This window comes from Salvia splendens, chromosome 21, assembly GCF_004379255.2.
Source record: "Salvia splendens isolate huo1 chromosome 21, SspV2, whole genome shotgun sequence".
Classification (NCBI taxonomy): domain Eukaryota; kingdom Viridiplantae; phylum Streptophyta; class Magnoliopsida; order Lamiales; family Lamiaceae; genus Salvia; species Salvia splendens.
In genome coordinates, this window is record NC_056052.1 from 25,557,187 (window position 1) to 25,577,033 (window position 19,847).

The 19,847-nt window shown below is 34.2% G+C and overlaps 2 protein-coding genes across 2 annotated transcripts; both read right to left on the minus strand.

Annotated features, from left to right (window-relative positions):
- Positions 1-6,092: 6,092 nt before the first annotated feature.
- LOC121783726 (pentatricopeptide repeat-containing protein At1g05670, mitochondrial-like) lies at positions 6,093-8,913 on the minus strand. The gene has a single exon (XM_042181876.1). It carries the CDS (start codon positions 8,026-8,028, stop codon positions 6,331-6,333), a length of 1,698 nt encoding a protein of 565 aa, XP_042037810.1. The 5' UTR covers positions 8,029-8,913; the 3' UTR covers positions 6,093-6,330.
- Positions 8,914-9,916: 1,003 nt separating this feature from the next.
- Positions 9,917-11,751, minus strand: LOC121784432. The gene is made up of 6 exons (XM_042182569.1): positions 11,394-11,751; positions 10,985-11,099; positions 10,777-10,901; positions 10,400-10,488; positions 10,179-10,328; positions 9,917-10,100 (listed from the first exon to the last, which is right to left on the minus strand). Exons 1-6 carry the CDS (start codon positions 11,749-11,751, stop codon positions 9,966-9,968), a joined length of 972 nt encoding a protein of 323 aa, XP_042038503.1. The 3' UTR covers positions 9,917-9,965.
- Positions 11,752-19,847: the final 8,096 nt, after the last annotated feature.

Here is a 19,847-nt window from a genome sequence, read left to right on the forward strand (position 1 = left end):
GACTCCTGATTACCCCCTCCGTCAATGATTTAATAAACATAAAAGAAATTGAATGTAAAATATTAGTGAAATATGAATCTAGAGTTTATATATAATGAGTTAGTTGTTGGAAAATTGAGATATAAACTTGCCGGACGAAAATTACACGGAAATAAAAACAAGGAAATTACATGGAAGCAACAGAAAAAATTTACACGGAAAAGTCTGTGGAAAGCGGTAAACCGAGTCGAGGAGTCATCTTTCCACAAGGCGAGATACGTCCCGGTAGTGCTCTCGGTTTGCCGTGTCGTCCCTAAAGATAAAACGACTTCGTTTCTGAATTAGCAGCACCGCTAGCAGCAGAACTCCGACGAACGGGAGTAAGGCGGGGGTAGAGCTTCGACGGGAAGATTATGCAGAGAGGGAGATAGAGTGTATGCAAGAATACTGATTACTGAGTATGCTCTGTGTAGAATGCAATTTTGATGCATGCCTATTTATAGACCAAATCCACCCGCAGAGGCATTGGTGGAGTCAACAACCATTATGTGTGACATGATGGCTTGACTGTAACCGCCGGTGGTTATTGACTGGTGCACTAGCCATTGGGAGCTGAAGAGACACGACGCACCTGGACACGCTACACGACGGGATATACCATGGACCCTCGGGACCTTTTGTCTCTCGTTATTCGTCGGGGTCCAGCGGGGACCTTTTGTCTCCCGTTGTGCGTCGGGGTCTAGCGGGGACCTCTTATCTCCCGTTATGCGTCGGGATCCAGCGGGAACATGACGTGGACTAGGACCCGTCGCTATCCAGCGGGGACCTTTTGTCTCCCGTTATGCGTCGGGGTCCACCGGGAACATGGCGTGGACCACGACCCGTCGGGGATAGTGTGGAGTTTGGGGTGGTCTAAAAAGAACAAGCGGGGCTTGGACCACGCTTAACACCAGCTCCAAAGAACAGGCACAAGGGGCACGGGGCACGGTGCGCAGTGCGCAACTCACGGGCGGCCGACGGCGACGCGCGCGTGTGGGCTCTGTCACCCGTCTTATTCCACGATAATTATTACACATAATAATTTATCTGATTAAATACTTCATCAAAGAAGTTTATCATCCCCGATGTGGGATAATTAACACTTAGTTAATTAACCTCTTAGTTTTTCGCATAGCTCATTTTTAGCTTTATTGTGACCAACTTTAATATATTATTTCTCACTCACCGGGAATCGGATTTGAGAAAATGAATATACTACGGTCATCTACTCGGAACGTAGATCGACGCTATTCCATTTAATTTAACAAAATTAAATGTCTTATAACATTTATTATTAGTCAAAGTCATTTGACCAAGCACGATTCCAATATTAGTGAAGTGTGTCCCCTTATCAAAATGGTTTAAAACAACACGAGGAGTTATAGTAGTTTTCCAGCAAAATATTATGGAGAGAATATGCTACTTTCGTCTACTAAAGTAAGCAAATTTGATAAAATAAGAGAGATAGAGGAAACATCCTCGTCTAAACCAACTCAAGGGTTTTCTTTATTAGTACTTAATTATGCGATGGGAATTAAATATACACCAAGGCGGCGTTCAGTTGGGTATATTAGACTAAATTGTGTCTCACCAAATCACTAATTCGATGTTCGGTTGCCGCAATCCAAATTAATCTCAGCCCGCAAGGCCCGTGTCAAGCCCATCTCAATGGTGGCATTTTCAGTATTTAAGGCATACAACTTTTATCGCACCACTAACCCTCCGATTAATTAATCTCTCTCTTAGTTGATGTCACCAATTAAAACATAAAAGCTGGTTAATTTAGTAATCACCTGATTCATTCACAAGAATCAATACTAATTTTATCTTAGACAAAGCCCATCTTGAGCTATCCCATACTAAGTCTCATGACTATTTAATCTAACCAACCGAACAAGGTCCAAAAATACTCCTATTGTAGAGGTAAATATAAGCAAATTAGAAAAGAATTAGTTTGACTGCATTTATATTGGACAACTAGATTGTCACATGCCGTTTAATTTGATCGATTATGGGAAATAGGACAATGGTTGTTAGGACTTGGTCATGACTGAATTTCTGTGTAATTTTCTTGAAGAGGAAATGACGTTACTAGGAAATCGCCTACGCCCATTTGTTACTTCTTGGCACATTCATTTTTTACTTTCTTATCAAGAAGAATGAAATGTGATTCTCAGTATGGGCCAATCTTCAAATTCGACAAGATTTATGAGGTATATTTTTATCTTATTAAGCTCATATAAGTCAATACCATATTTCAAGAATTAAGGCATCATCAAAAAGACATTGTTTCATGTATAACTCAGACTAAATAATATAGTATGATCAAAATTAATGGAAAGATTTGTATTTGTGTTGGGTTGGGAGAATTGTACATTTTCAAGAGTTTGTGATAACCAAAACCACTTTCAAAATTTGTTGGAAATATTAGAATTTCCCATAGTTCATGAAAACCAATATCCCAAATATTTTTACTTACCGTGAAAGGTGTGACTAATATTTGTTATTTGTTGGCAATTGAAACTAAAAATATAACATATAACTGTCCCACATCGGTGTCAAGAGAAAACTGAAACTAGTATGTAAGTCTCATGGGCCCCTCCTTCTATCACCAATTGGTTTTAGGATGGAACCCATGGATTTCTATCATGGTATCAGAGCGGGTCGCCGACTGTGGGTTATATTTAACTGACCCAGCAGTATATCTGGGTTGAAACCAAAAAAATGACTGACCCAACAGTATAACTGGGCTGAATATTTGGGCCAAGTGGTCCAACCGATCGAAAAAAAATTGGGCCGATTGTCCAATCGATTAGAAAAAAAGTCCAACCCCTCCAAGGTTCACCTTGAAGGGTTTGAGGGAGGGTGTTGGCAATTGAAACTAAAAATATAACATATAACTGTCCCACATCGGTGTCAATAGAAAACTGAAACTAGTGTATAAGTCTCATGGGCCCCTCTTCTATCACCAATTGGTTTTAGGATGGAACCCATGGATTTCTATCATTATTAACAGATTTATCTTGTCATATCATTTTCACTCTGCATGTGGGCTGGCCCAACACATTGAACACAATGATAAGATATTCGGTTTGAGTTCTTCAACTAACTTAATAACCAGATGATAAGAAATTCCAAAGAAAGCTTCTTTGTCTAAGTCAATCTTGTTCATTTTGACTAGGTCCAATTAATTTTGTCGTTACTAATCTTGTTCACTGCTTTGTTATATTTTTGGACCAGGTCTGATTGGTTTCCTATTTCTTGGGCTGCACCTTGTTTATGGTTCTATGCCTAATCGGAGTCATGGTCAACGATTCTGAGACCACTAACAGTTGCACCGGTTCCAATTCAACCAATCGATAAATGAGCTTAAATTTTTTTTGCATACTCTCTCATCTCAAGTTAGTTGTATTCCATGTCATGTTATTTCAACTTACTTGAACCATTTACTTTTTAAAAAAAAAACAAAATATCAATCACTTTTATTATCTGTTTTATCTGAATATTGGGTCATGCATTGCATTTAATTTGGGGTCATTATCTAGAGTATATGATTTTTCAACAATTTTTTTTCTCTGTTTTCTCTGAGGGTCATGCATTGCATTTAATTTGGGGTTATTATCTAGAGTATATGATTTTTCAACATTTTTTTTCCTGATATTTTTAATATTCAAATATACGCATTTAATTTTCTTTTTCAATTATTCAAATACAAGTAATCTTATTTCTATTATCTAAATACATATACTTGTTATGAATAAATTGATTGTTATAAACTTGTATAATCAATAAAAATAATTGTTGTTGTGAACAAAAGTGATTGTTCTGAAAGCTGTTATGTTACTAAATAAAAATTATCTAAAAAATTAAATTAGGTCGGGCCAAACCCGATCGAATTAGGTCATGTTCCGGTGTTCGGGTTTGACATGCGACCGCACCCAAGTGTGCCTCTTTCGACATATATCAATGATGGAACGATGGATAGGCTATGAATCAACTACCAACATACTTATCCAACACATTTTGATAACTCACAACATCAACAAGCCACTACTTCTCATCCGATCAAACACATTTCCCACCTCTTGTCCGCCGTTGTGCTCTTGCCACTGGCACGGCTCTGCTCGATACATAGAGCACGTTCGTGCCGCTGAGCAGGGCGACGTGACACGTTTCTATTGGCCGTTGGCATTTTTTTTTTTTTTTTTTTTGAAAAATAATACCAAAAATTAAAAAAATATTTTCGGATTCCCAAAAATATACAGATTTTATTATCATTTTTTTGAAATTTTTTTGAAATTTGTTTGAATTTTTTTTAAAAAAATTTAATCCCAAAATCATCTATAAATACATACATTCATCATCCATTTGGGCGAAATTCGGCCAGGAGTAGTGGGTTTTTTTAATTTTATGAATTTAATTATGTAATTTTTAATTTTTAGGATTTTAATAATGTAATTTTTAATTTTTTTGTAATTTGTAATAGTATTCTGGATATTTTTAATGCATTTTAATTTTGTGAAAATGTTTTTATTTAAATTGAATAATAGAATGGTGAGACCCTTGAACTTGTCCTTACGGAAGAGTACGGATGTGAGTGTTGTGCTTTTGCCTAAGGACAGGGAGTAAAAGTGGGTCCGGGCCCACATCCGTGCTCGTTGACAAGAGCACGAATGGGGATGCTCTTAAGCTCATGTCAGTCAAGGTCAGAATTCAAGAATTAGGTTTCATGTACATAATTCAGACTAAATAACATAGACCTCATGACTAACCATATACGATTAAAATCAGATGAAAAAAATTCTATTTGTGTTGGGTTGAGAGAATAGTACATTTTCAAGAGTTTGTGATAATCAAAACCACTTTTAACATTTGTTGGAAATGTCAGAATTTTCCCATAATTTATGATTTATAAAAACAATATAGTACTCCCTCCGTCCCACTTTAGGAGTCACAGTTGAGTTCGACACGGATTTTAAGAAATTTAAAGGAAAGTTCTGAAAAAAAAACAGTGGAATGTGAGCCCTACTTTTTTATATTCGTTTTAGAATAAAATGTGAGTGGAAAAAGATTAGTGGAATGCGAGGCCTAATACCGTTTATAGAATATTTCAATCTGGACTCCTAAAATGGGACACTCAAAAATGATAAATCGGGACTCCTAAAGTGGGACGGAGGGAGTACTATATTTTTACTTACCGTGAAAGATGTGACTAATATTTGTACTTTTAACTATTTATCTTTTTATATCATTTTCACTCCCTTTTATTGTGCATTTGGGCTGGCCCAACACATTAAACATGATGATTAAGATATTCGATCTGAGTTATTCAACTAACTTAATAATGATAAGAAATTACAAGGACAGCTCTTTGTCTACATCAATCTTGTTCATTTTGACTAGGTCTAATTAATTTTGCTGTTACTAATCCTTTTCACTGATTTGTTATATTTTTGGACCAGGTCGGATTAACTTTGTGGTTGTTTTGACGAGGCTTGGTTTCCTATTTCTTCGCCCACACATTATTTATGGTTCCAGGCCCCAATCAGAGTCATGGTCAACGATTCCGGGACCGCTGATTGCTGCACCAGTTCCAATTTGACCAGTCTCAAGTTAGTGTAGTCGTATTTCATATCGTGTTATTTCACGTTAGTTGAGTCATTTACCTTTTTATCAAAAAAAATAAAATATCAATCACTTATTTTATTATATCTTAGTATTTCATTTTATCTTCATTTGACTTATTAAATATAACTTTTTTTAAAAATTTTGTATCTAATAAAAACATTTCAATTAATATACTAGAGCAGATGTAATATTATTTTATGAAAAAGTAAATTGGTTTGTTTATGTTTTTGCTTTTAGTGTTTTTATCTGTTTTCTTTTAATCTTGCGTCATATATTGCATTTAATATGGGGTTACTCTCTAGAGTTTATGAATTTTCAACACCTTTTGTTTTTTTTTTCTGATATTTTTAATATCCAAATATACGAATTTATTTTTCTTTTCCAATTATTCAAATATAAGTAATCTTATTTCTATTATCTAAATACATATACTTGTTATGAATAAATTGATTGTTTTAAACTTGTATAATCAATAAAAATAATTGTTGTTGTGAACAAAAGTGATTGTTCTTATACGTAAAAGCTGTTATGTTACTAAATAAAAATTATCTAAAAAATTAAATTAGGTCGGGCCAAACCCGATCGAATTAGGTCATGTTCCGGTGTTCGGGTCTGACATGCGACCGCACCCAAGTGTGCCTCTTTCGACATATATCAATGATGGTACGATGAACAAGCTATGAATCAACTACCAACATACTTATCCAACACATTTTGATAACTCACAACATCAAACACCAAGCCACCACTACTCATCCGATCAAACACATTTCCCACCTCTTCCACCAAACCTCTTTCACTCATCTCCTTCACAAAAACTTCAAAGCTCTCTCTCTTCATCACCAACCCCTCACCAATCATCTCCTCGAAGAGATCCACCGCCTTCACCACGTCTCCGCCCACACACTTTGCTTGTATCAACAAACTATACAACGTGGTATCTAGGCAATGCCCGTCTCGAATCATGTCATCAACAACAATGTCGACTTCCTCCATCCTCCCCTCGCATCCAACAAGCCCGGCTATCACCATGTTGTAGGACACGAAGTTGGGGCGACAACCCCACTGAGCTATCTGCTTCAAGAAACGAACGCCTTTATCAAACTCTCGCAACTTAACGAGACTCCTCAACACACTATTGCAGTTGGTTACGCTCGGAACAATGCCTCTACCCTTCATTTCTCTCAGCAGGGCGATAGCCTCGTCCGGCCTCCCAATCTTGCAGTACTCGTTGGCGACCACTGAGTATGACTTGAGATCGAGGCTCATCCCAAGGCTAACCATCTCTTTGAAATGGCTGATGGCTTCGTCGGTTCTCCCGGCCATGCAATACCCCTTGAGCAAGCTCGTGTGAGTCGCGATGTTGTCCCTCACTCCAGCCAGCCTCATCCTGCTCATCATCCTCTTTGCCTCGTCCACGTCTCCGTTCACACACAGCCCGTTTATCAAAGCATTGTATGTTAACAAATTCGGCTCACATTTGCCCTTGTTTACCATTTCATCAAAGCAATTTAAAGCATTCTCAATTTCCCCCTTTTTGCAGTATCCATCGATCAAGATGCTGTAGGCAATCTCGTCGGGTTTGCAAGCGTCGTCATCTTCAGCCATCTGATCCAAGATTCTCCGAGCTCTTTCAACTAAACCATTCTTGCACAAACCGTTGATTATAGCGTTATAACTCCTCGAATTTCTCTCTGGCATTTCGTAGAAAAGTTTCTCTGCATACTCAACATTTCCCACTTTACATAATCCCACGATCATCGTCGTGTAAGTCGAAACATCAGGGATTACAAAGCTCGATTTAATCACAACATTCGCAAAAAAACCCCAAGCATGTTTCACTCTATGATTCTTAACAAGAAGGCCTAACAAAGAATTGAAAGAAAACAAACAGCCCCCAAATTCGTCGCTTTTCGCCTGATTAAAAAGCCTTTCACACGATTTCAGGTGCCCCAAATCGCCGTGGGCTTTGATAAACTTACCCACCATAAAATCCGAAAATTTACCGTGGGATTTGAGCAAATCGGCAGCTAATGAGAACAATTTGTGAGAGAGGAGTTTGTCGGCGATGGCGATGTAGCAGAAGTGGGAGTGGGAGTAATTGTTAGGGTTTGGAACCGGATTTGATGCCCAATTGAAGAAGTAGAGGGAATGGTAAGGGTTTGGCTGTTTTTTGATGACTTCGATCACGAAATCCTGCGTTAGATAATGTGAGAATTGATTGAGCATTGCAGGATTGGGGTTTTGGTGGAATTTGAGGTTTTGAGGGTTAATCGATAGGAGTTGAGATTTTACGGCGTCGATGACTGAGATTGCATCGGAGAGTGTTGTTGAAAGGGGATGATGCAAACGGCGTGCTGCGGCGGAGGCGGCGGCGGCCATATTTGCTGTATATCGCCGTCGTTCAGCAGCTGAGATTTGTGCCTGATTGATTCGGAGTAGTATAAACTATAGGTGTGTTTGGTTCACCATTTACCATTTCTCTAGAAAAGAGAAACCTCACATTAGTAATTCCCTTTTCAGACTTGGGCTTTTTTTAATCAAGTGTTTGGTTCGATTAATAGGAAAGTCAGTTAACATTTCTAGTGTTTGGTTTGGCATTAATGCACCATGAGTTTAATACAACTTTCCATTTCTACCCTTAATAATTTTTTGTATTTCCAATTTTATCCTCAGCTAACCCTAGCACATATACCGCATTTCCATTCTCAAATTCTCAATCTTGCACCTCCTTCTTCTCCCTTCCGATTTCAGTGGCTGTGAACAATCCAACAGCGATATGCTCTGGTGCTGAAACTCTTTCTCAAAGCCAAGCACCACGTTTTTTCGAAGGAGGTAAGCTCGAAATTCAGCAATTCAGCATTGGGGAAGAAATTCAGCAATTCAACATCAAAATAATTGATGCCAATAATTTCAGCAAATTCATGTAACAAGGGCATTAATCCATTGCTGAAAAAGCTAATTCAATTTTGGGTGCCCGTTCATACCGGAAAAGGGGAAAACCCGTTCATATCGGAAGCTAATTCAGAAAAGGCTTACCTCATCGACTGAAAATGGCCGCCCTTGCCGGAATTAGTGAGCTTTCTCCTTGGGTCAGTCTTCTCCGACGCGAAGAAGGAAGAGGAGCGAAAATGTCGTCAAATTGAATTGTTGGGCAAGAAAAAATCGCAGGCTTGGGGTTAATGTGGGAAATTTCCAATCAATATGAACAACTCAGATATGTATCAGGCAAATTTTGGAAGATATGCTAAGTGACACTATCTGAATATTTAAGGCGGGCCTCCCTCTTTAACTTGGGCCTGTCGAAAACTATAAATGCCAAACCAAACATCTGATAACTCCATTTAACACACACTAACTGATGTTATAAGACAATCCAAACACATCCTAAATCAATAGATTATTGAATTTTGATTCAACATTCTTATCTAATTTTACTACTATTATGATTTAATATTTTATTCATCCACCCTCAATTAACTATCCTTGATCAATTTTTTGTATACTAAGTGCTACTTCTTCCCATGTCCCATCTAAAATCTCTTTCATTTTTCACACGTGTTTCTAAAAAATCATAATAAATTATTAAAGTGAAGGGAAAATAAAATAAGAGATAAATGTAAAAGGAAGTCTCTTCCATATTATTCTCTCTTATTTATGTTCCCTCCACTTTTACAATTTATTATAATTTTTTCAAAACACGTGCGAAAAATAAAATGGGTCATCATAACTAGGACAGATGGAGTACTATTTTACCAATTTTAACAATTATGATTGTATCCATTCTTGGAAAACAAATACTCCCTCGTTGCCATAGAAATAGGTCATTCGGAGTCGACACGAATTTTAAAGTATGATTGGTATAGTAAGAGAGAAGAAGAAAAAGTAGTTGAAATTGTATAGTGAATTGTGGAGCCAATAAATAATAAAGGAAAAAGAAAGAGAAAAAAGTTTTCATAAATGGATATGAACTATTTTTATGGGACATGAGACGGAAGGAGTAGTAACTATCTGCAAGTCTCATACACAAAAATATAACACACTCGTAATCCTTTATACTCCTATTATTTTGATTCTTATTTCCAAAAACTACTTTCATCTTAAATTCATCATCACCAAAACACATTGAATTCCAATTTCCAAACATCACTTCATCTCTATTTCTCACTGTGCTAGCCTACATATATGATGTGTATGCAACATTGATAAATAGCTATGAATTTCTTGCACTAATAAACATTTACTAACATTTAATATTTTTATACACGGTATAATCTTTATGCATAAATAACCATCTGAGCTATTCCAACTATCACCAACTACTTCTCTTGATAGAAGGCGGCAAGCTCTCCTTCGAGGCGCTGCTTCTCCCCTACGAGGCGCGATCTCTCGGCCCCACCAGCCGAGCTGATGCTCTTCGACACCTTCGCTATCTCGTTCTTGAGGCTCTTTATCTGAACGAGAAGCGAAAACGACTTCAATATAACACATATATTGTTTGCCTAATTCACCTAAAAAAGAAAAATCTATACCTTTCTATAAGGCCACCTTTCCATGCCTTCCTTTCTACAAATACCCTTGATTGCAGAAGCGCAAAGCTTCATCTCCTTAGCCGCATCATTGATTGGGAGATGGAAATACTTAGCCAAATCTTTGAATTTCATCTTCCCTGCTCTCTCCCTCTGCTCCACACAATCACAATCATTAGCAAAATTTTGATTGTTTTCAGCAAATTTATGTATGATTGACAAACCTGTGAAGCGATGTAGCTCTTAGGTGGATTCACCCCATTCGCGTCTTCCTCTTCATCTTCCGGGATTTCTTGGCCCGCGTGGGTGTTTCCTGCATTGGGATATAGGCATCGATCAACGTATGTCTTTTAGGATTAAGTTGCCAATAAAACCACGTAGTTGTTTGGTCAAATTCTGGTATGTCAAAATTTGAATGACAAACCACGAAGTTTTGTCCCATGACGGTTTTTTTTGGGCTAATGCAATATTGTTATGGTTATGGCGGGAAAATTAAAAATTTATTGAAACTTCGTGATTTAACCCTTTTTTTATGAAGAGTTGAAGATAAATTCGGAGTTTGGTTTTCGACCTAGTGTGGAAGTTTGTTGATGGAGATAACCGGTGAGCAACGCGTCGTAGAAGGTGGAGAGAGGATCTTGCAGCATTGTACAGCCTTCTAGTGCTCGTTCATTGCAGTATTGAATCAAGAATTGCTTCACATTTTCCATACCTTCGTTGCAGAAACTAAATGGCCAATTTTCATAATGTAAGTACTAATGTTCATTAAATTGAAAATCAAAAAAAAACAAGAAAAATTGGCAACTTACTCAAACATATAAAATTCATGATTTTGAGGTGTTTGATTGTTGTCATATCTCTCAAGCACAGCATGGCTTATGATGCCTAATCTTCCATGAATTCCAAGCTTGAACACTTGACACCCTGTCAAATTTTAGATAAACTTCTTAAATTCAAATTGAAAAAAATACTAATACTCCATGTTTTAAAATCGGACCGAACCAGTGAATTCAACCATTGATAGACCACTGGTAAGACTAATTCGATCAATTGAATCATGAATCAATAATTTTCCTAGTTCACTTACCAATCAGATTTTTAAAACGAACATTAATTAGAATATAATGATAATAGTGGCTACTAATTTTCCCACTACATTAATATAGGCAATTGGATGAATAATAGTAATGAGATATTGTTGAGCAAAATAATTCGTACCATTGACATGGAAAATATCTCTGAGCGTTTGGCAACAACTGCAATTGTACGGAGCCGGCGGAACCGGCCAGACCGGGATACGGACCGGGTTTCCAAAGGCCGGCTGTGGAGGAAAACCGGCAAATTGCGCGGTTCCGTGGCTCGAATTTTCGTTAGCGGAATGAAATTGAGGAGAATCGGCGCTTTGATTACCGGCGGCGATGTTGCCGCCGCTCAAATCCTCGAGCATTCCGTCTATGAGATCGTCGAGGGAAGGATTGTCGCCGCCATCGTAGTTGATTTCATCGAGAAACTGTAAGTGTTCGGCGGTGGGGAAGGGTTGGTGAATGTGCGGAACAGCGGAGATTTGGTCCGCCATTTTTTGTCAGCGGCCGGCGGTGGTTGCGACGCTTGGCGTGAACCAAGCGCCGCGGCTTCGGGTTGCGTCGGGTTTGGTGTTTTGCAGTGGTTTTTGTGATCGGAATTGAAGGGATTGAGAAAATGGGGAAATGAGAAATCTAATGAAAGTTGAGTTATTAGGAGGGAAGAGGAATAGAATGGCGGGAATGCTGTGGCGGTTAATAACCGTTTTTTGTATAATAATAATAATAGTATTTTTGTTTATTTTTACTTTTCACGGCGCTGAGATGTCTCATTTGCGATTTCCAATTGTATGTTTCGCCCTTTCATTTAATTAATAGTCTGGACTATAAGTATATTATTATAAAATTGATAAAAGAAAAAATGGTATATGATGTGAATAAATGGATTAAAAATGGAAAAGTACTAATTTTATCGTACAAACCAAAACGAATTGTCCATGTCGCATACTAATAATATATTTTTGGTTTGGCGTATATGGATCTCAAATAGTATGGTTGTATAGAGTTTAAATGTTTTTTTCAAACTGATTATAATTCTAAATAGATTATTTAGACGAATATATATATAAATCCAAAATTGAACTGTCACATTCGAAGGCCATGCAAAAAATTCCAACAATATTAAATTTTATGATTTTAAAAATTATGAGACAACTAAAATTTCACCAAATTTCATTTCCTAGCAAATTGGGCCTGAAAATTTTTGAAACACACAGAAGGCGAATTGGGCCGAAATCGTGCTCAAATTTAACTATATAAACAACGTAGGCGTATTTTGGGCCTTTGTCAATTTACAGCAAACTTGGGCCTTTTTTTCGAAGTCCAATTCATTTAGATTAATTTTTTTGCGCCTTGACAATTCTACAAAATATAACATACAAATTTTTCTACAAATATAACATATATACAAATTTTCTTATTTAATTAATAAAAAACATTATTTCCATTAAATTTTTTCTACAAATTTATGTTCAACTCTCATCATATGTATAAAAGATTTTATATGACAAACATGCACACCACACCAATTATAGGACATTTGGTATGGACATGAGGCTTTGAAAATGAATTGACAATGATATGTTACCCAATTCCAAGACAATTCAAATTACCATAATCATAATAAGACAAAATAGATCAATTTTGGCTATGTGAGAAACTTAAAACATAAATGAAAAATGATATTTATATATATATATATATATAGAAAATGAAGCAAATAAAAAACATAGGGTCATTTTCGCATTGATGTGGTGGGTCGTGTAACATAGAGGACATAAATACGTGACACCCATAAATTGAATGATAATTAATTAAGTGAGACCAAGGTGCATACATATGTATAAGCAAATGTATTAATTAGGTAATTAGATACATGCATGCACATTGATAATATGTATAGGGATGTGGGTGTTGATGGGGTGCGCATGCACCGCACGTGACAGCATTTCAGCCGACAAAGCTTACTGCCTCGTGTTCGCACGTGGAGAGAGACAAAGAGAGATGCTATTGTTTTTGGAAAAAGAACACCTTCTTTTCCGATCAAGATTTCACCTTTATAATTTTGTTTGAACCATCTTTTTATTTCTCTCTAAAAATGATTCAAGAATTTGAGCTTCTACTTATAGTTAAGTACAATTGGGAGCAATAGAAATGAATAAGAACCAATCAATCAAGATTTTAGCCTATGACATAATTTGTGGACTTACTTACGATGACATTTTTGAACGTCATTAAAACGATGCAGTGAAAGATCGTCATATTAACCTAAATTAAATAGTTTTTGGATTTATACTAAGGAAAAAAAAGTGGAAAAGGAGAAAGCGGGATATAAGAAAGAAAGGAATTCACCGAATAAAGTTATTTTATTTACGACATTGTTTCGTTGTCTACAATTTGCAATCGATATCGTCGATCTGGTTGATGTCCGATAATGCAATTCGTATCAAGCCATGTCAACATCATAATCTTGATTGGCTGCAAAATCAAAACAAATCAATAGTTCGATAATCCTGAGTTTTGAATTTAAGTATTTATTCATGCATTATCATACTTTTTCAAAATAAAAGATAAAAAAAAGGTTCTAATCGCATTGACAACCAGAAGGATTTTTTTTATGAGAATAGAATAGGGTTCAATATAGTACTCCATTTACTTTTAAAAATAATACAAATATTAATTTATGGAGGATAAGTGTACATATAACAACAAAAATAGGTAGTCAGTGCTCACTGTAATTGTTAGTACAATTAATTAATTAATGGAACAATAAATACACAAGAGCTGAATCCGTCTATCAATTTAATTTTAAACTATACATACGTGTGTTGGATTATTTTTCTGAATAAATACGTAATAGTGGAATCCGTCTATAATTATAATAAGTTGTTAATTAGTAGTATGTCACTTTTATTCTAGTGAGTAAATATATTTATTATTTGAGAAATTATAATAGTGGAATGGTCCCCCAGCAATATAGTTTGGTCATTGGGATCTCCACGCTTCACGTAATTCGATATATATATTTGTACATATCCAAAACAACCAATCTTTTAAATACTCGAAAACACAAGTATAAAGAGTAACGACAGTGACATTGTCTCTGTTTCTTATCCACGCCTGAATAGTACACAACCCTCCTAATAAGGCAACCCCAACACCCCTTCTAAAAACGACGTCGGTTGGCATAACATAGGTCGTACTCCCTCCGTCCCGGCTAAGATGATACATTTATTAGTCGACACGGGATTTTAAGAGTTATTGGTTATTGTTGTTAATTGGAGAGGGAAAGAATGTGTATAAGTATTAAATGGAGAGAGAAAGAGAGGTGAATATTTAATTGGAAAGAGAAAAAGTAATTGGGTGTATTAATTTGAGAGAGAAAATTATCAAAAATAGAAATATGTCATCTTGGTTGGAACAAACTAAAAAGGAAAATGTGTCATGTTATGTGGGACGGATAGAGTATTTAATTGTTCAAAAACTGACGACTAGTGCAGTAACATAGGTCGTATTTAATTGTTCGAAAACTAACGACTAGTGCACTACTGATTTACGTATTGTTTTCGGTCTGTCTTACTTAAGAAGATTGTGTCGTCTATTGTGTTGGTGTTTGGATATATTTTATACTTCATATCTTGTGAGTTCGATATATTTGCTAAAGAAGATAAACGAGGCATTATATCGTTGTGTATTTTTAGTTATTTATTAGTTGATATTTGTCTGTGTATTTTTAGTTATTTATTAGTTGATATTTGTCTTTTGTTAACATATGTGTTGTTCTTTTTTTTACAAGGCGATTGGTGGCCTTATTCGCTAGTTCCTGGTCCTGAGTTTGAGGTTTTTAATACTAATCGGAAAGGAAAATTTTGAAAATTAGAGAGAAGAGAGTCTACTCATCAAAGAAGAAAAAATTATGAAAATAGAAATATTTTTTTATAAGATGATTCAAAATAATAAAAGTATTTTATTTTTATGAGACAAGATAAAAAAAATATATTGTGGCTTAATTTTATTTATTGTTTTGATCAATTGGAAAATTGAACAAGTGAAGTGTTTCCATATAAAAATAAGAATAAATTGAGAAGTTGAAATTTGTACGTCATGGAAGAGGTTCCTAGCAAAACTACAGTGGTGAAATCACACAAAAGTTCATATTTGTTTGTTTTTTTATTTATTTTCTCAAAATGAGAGTCCTTAAAAAGATAGTGCAATTCAATCATTTGTGCAATGAACTACTAAATCAAGAATATATAATTCCAATTATGCCAAATTTCGAAGTTGGTCAAAGAGAAAGAAAAAGTTTGAGTGGAAGAAGAAACACAATATGGCCCATATGTCTAATAAACGAGTATTTTATATTCAAAGGAAAAAGATATTAAAGTGATGTATAGTGGGATGGTAAAATTAGTCAATTATGGTAAGGTTTATTAGTCAATAGTCAAATAGTAAAGACTAAAGAGTACTATTTGCATACTTAATGTGTGACAAAGCCATGCCCCATTATCTTTGTATTGATCCCAAAAAGGATTGTTATTTGACTTATAAAAACTTGGAATCCATCTTCAATTGGGATATTTAAATATTTAAATTGAGATACCAATAATATATTTAATATTTAAAACAAATATTTTGGAGTATTTTACTTGATTTCTTTCTCTAATTTCTTTGTCTCCTAATCCTCCAACTCCTGCTAATTTGGTCTTAATTTGCATTATCTTAGTGAGTGCTAAAGATGGTTGTGAACAATTTTAAATCATAAATTTTGGTCCGTCTCAAAATTTTTAAAATTGGAATATTAAACCACTAAGTTTTAATTTTTCTTAATTTTCCATTCGATCATGCACAAACCGACGTATTATGGTGATATTAAAAATAAAAATATTTTTATAAAATAAGAAAAGAAATAAAAAAGTAAGGAATGCATATAAAAAAAATACATATTTTTAATAAAACACGCCGTTCAGAACATTATTAAAAGACTATATTTTGTGTATGGATGAGACAAATGTGAAAAACTGCCCTTTGTAATTTAATATTCAATTTCAAAGGTGACGAGACAAACCAAAATTTGAGACAAATTTGAACCAAAAGTTGAGACAAACCAAAATTTAATATTCAGTTTTTGTGAAACATATATTCGAGCTACCCAAAAACACACTTTTACTAAAGAAAAGGATGATCGAATGGGATCGATTAGAAGCTTTTTGAATGCAAAATCTTCTTAAAAAATCATACTTTGCTACTTACAAATGTATAAAAAAACAAATAATTAATTAGATTCTCAATCAACAAAACCCCAACATAGCGACCAAAACGCAGAGGTCTCTGCTTAGAAAGTGATGCTGCCTCAAAAAAACATATCCTTTGACATAATATAACATCCAAAATTAAATAAATTAATGTGCATTAACCTATCCAAGAAAAAAGAGGAAAAAGCATGTGATCTTGGTAAGGATTATGGAGGCAAATATGTGGCAATCCACGAACCAAAATGCCCCATTTTCTGATCTTAATTAATTAACTCAAATATTTCACTTTCTTATTTGTGTTTAATGATGTTTGTGTTTCCACACACCTCCATGCTCTCATGTTTCTCAATTGAGATTGCAACGGTAACGTGTGTATTGGGTCGTTATTGTATGCTTGAATTGCGCATACAACATATTAAAATATTGTTTGCCAGATTAAAATATTCAGAATTCCATAGGTTTAGTGAATTAGCTAGTACTTATAAAACTTATTTAGAATTCTTCTTTAATTTAAAATTTTCCTACGCTAGAACTAAGCAAATACTTCAGAATAAGTAATTCAGTTATTCGACTTATAGTGGCGGACTTTGCTTGGTAATTTTAGTTTTTTTCTTGTCTATTTTTTTAAATTTAATTATAAAAAAATTGTATTTCTAAAATTATTCATATTTACTTTATCAGGTGAAATTAATAATAAGAAAGTTTAATTTACAGAATTTTTTTATTTATCGAAAATTATTGATTTGAGTTTGAGTTGTTTAGATTGAAAGTTTTTCAGGTAATTGATACCTAACAAATTCGGGGTGTTTAGTTGTTGTAATTAAATAAAAGAAACATTTTTTTAGTCAGCGAACTTTGTCAAACTATCATTTTTTGTCCGTAACTTTGAAAATATCTTTTGAGATGTGTCAACTTTGACTTAATATCATTTAAGCTACTTTTTCACTATTTCAAATTTTATTTGGGACAAAAATAACCTCAAGACCATGAAAAACAAAGCGAGTATCGTTTACAATATAGCCCCTATTAAACAAATTTTCCGTGTCCGCCCCTGCCGGTGAGCAACTCTTGATATCACCAAACAATATGGAACCAACTGGAAGAAAATAAACAAAAATAAAATATAATAAAATATTAATGAATCATATTTTATAGTATTATATTATTAATTAGTTCTTAGGAACCCCACAAATTATATTTTATACTGCGCTGTAAATTTTATTGTATTTTAAAATTATATGATGGCTCGTAATCCCAAAGTTACTAAGTACTATGATTTACAATTAAATTTTAACCCAATAAAAGTTGTAATGACGTTGCAATAATAATAATTGCGCTCTTATCATTTACTTTTTGTAAATTGTACATAATCTTTGACTGATTTATAATTGACTTGGTTTAAATTTATCCCATTTATAGGCTCCTCTGCCATGCTGTGAAAATTTGAACTTCAATATTTACCTTTTTTAGCCAATGAGTTGAGTTTTAATAAATTCAGATATGATGGTTTAAATGTGAGAAATATACAGTTTGAATAGGGAAATCAATAATTCACTATTTATTTATTTGGCCGATTTTTTTAGAAAATTTAGAATTTTGGTCAATTCTGGTTCGTGGACACAATTTTAAAAATTGGCAGTAAATCATGAATTTTACAATCCTACAATAAAACGAGACATCCAAACTACATCTTTTAAATTATTAAATAAAAACCCAAAAAATCCATTAAGCATTTTCTTAATGAGCCATAAAAGTAGCACCAACTATAAAGTATTCTTCTTATGGCCGTGTGCTGTTAAATGATAACGAATAATAATCAGTTTGGTAGAAAAATTATTCAACCCGTTACGAATTAAATTATCTAATAGTAGAACATACTATTAAATATATAATTAAATGAATAAGGTATATTGATTGAGTAGAGATAAAAATGACTCGAACTTGTTTCAGCAAACCTCCTAAAACTTTAAAGGATAAAATACAATGGCTCCACATACAATTTATTGTTTGTAGTTAAAGTAAATCCAAAAAAAATAAGAACCCCATGCACTAAAATTAAATGTTTTGAACGGCATAGTGGTAAGAGCATCAACAGTGTCGTGCTCGTGCTTAAGTATAAGTGCACGTGTATGAGAATAGTCGCGGGCCGCGTGTAATTTCTGTATATTTGGGTTATTTTACTCCAAACGGCTAATTTTGAGATTATTTTAATTTGTAATAATATTATAAATAATACACTCCCCAACTTTGTTCACACTTAAAATTATATTCCTCTTTCAATTTCTCTCTATATTTTAGTTTCTTTTTCTATTAAAATTTATTGTTCAAATGGGTACGCTTTGATCCCCTTAATGAATACTCCATGATTTTATTTAAATAATGTATTTTTTTATATTTAAAAAGTTAGTACTCAATGATGACGAGTAGGGCCAATCCTACAGGCTACAACTATATGTTTGGTGATGCTGGGATATATAGTATCATTTTTAATTTGTTTTTAATTGGGGGAAATGAATTGACTGCATGAAATAAATGTAGTAATGATGCTGTGATATAGTTTCCCAATTTATTTGTTTTTAATTAGGGGTGATGCATTGACTACTTGCTTCTATATATCGAGTACCCAATTATAAATACATAATGTTTCTATAATCTAAAATGGTAAAAGAGAAATAACGAGGCACAATATATAAAATCCTGTGTTGAACCGTTTAATAGATCAAAATTCATATATAGCAAAATACTACTATATTTGTTAAATAATCTTGTATTATTGAACTGTTATATAGCAAAATTCATACTACTCTTTGTTAAATCAACAATTTTTATCTGATCAGAATAAAAAGAAAAAGTGTGCTCACAAAGGTGTGAATGCAAATTCCTCATCTTTTACAAAAGAAGTGTATATATGATTGATTGATCTAAATTTTTTCTACTTTAATCAACAATTTGGTGCAAATACAAATCAACCTTAACTCTATTTTAAAGGTATTATTCCCTTTTTTCAAGTTAAAAAAAAAAATAAGCCAAACACTGACTCGGAGAATTTTTTTTTAATTAAAATCAATGTTCGCCGCAATATCATCACTTCCCTCACTCATTTTGGTGACTAATTTACAGAAGGAATTCAACCTATTAATTAATACATTTAAATATTTTCCTATTTACGCCACTTCCCATATAAATTTCATTTAATTAAAATTTTAATCAATAAATTCATCAGAAAAGAAAAGTGTGAAAAATTCAAAAATAATTCAAAAATCAAAATGCCAAGCTGGAAATGTCTCCTTTATATTCATCTCTCCCTCATTCCATTCTCTCCAATTCATCTTCATCTTCAA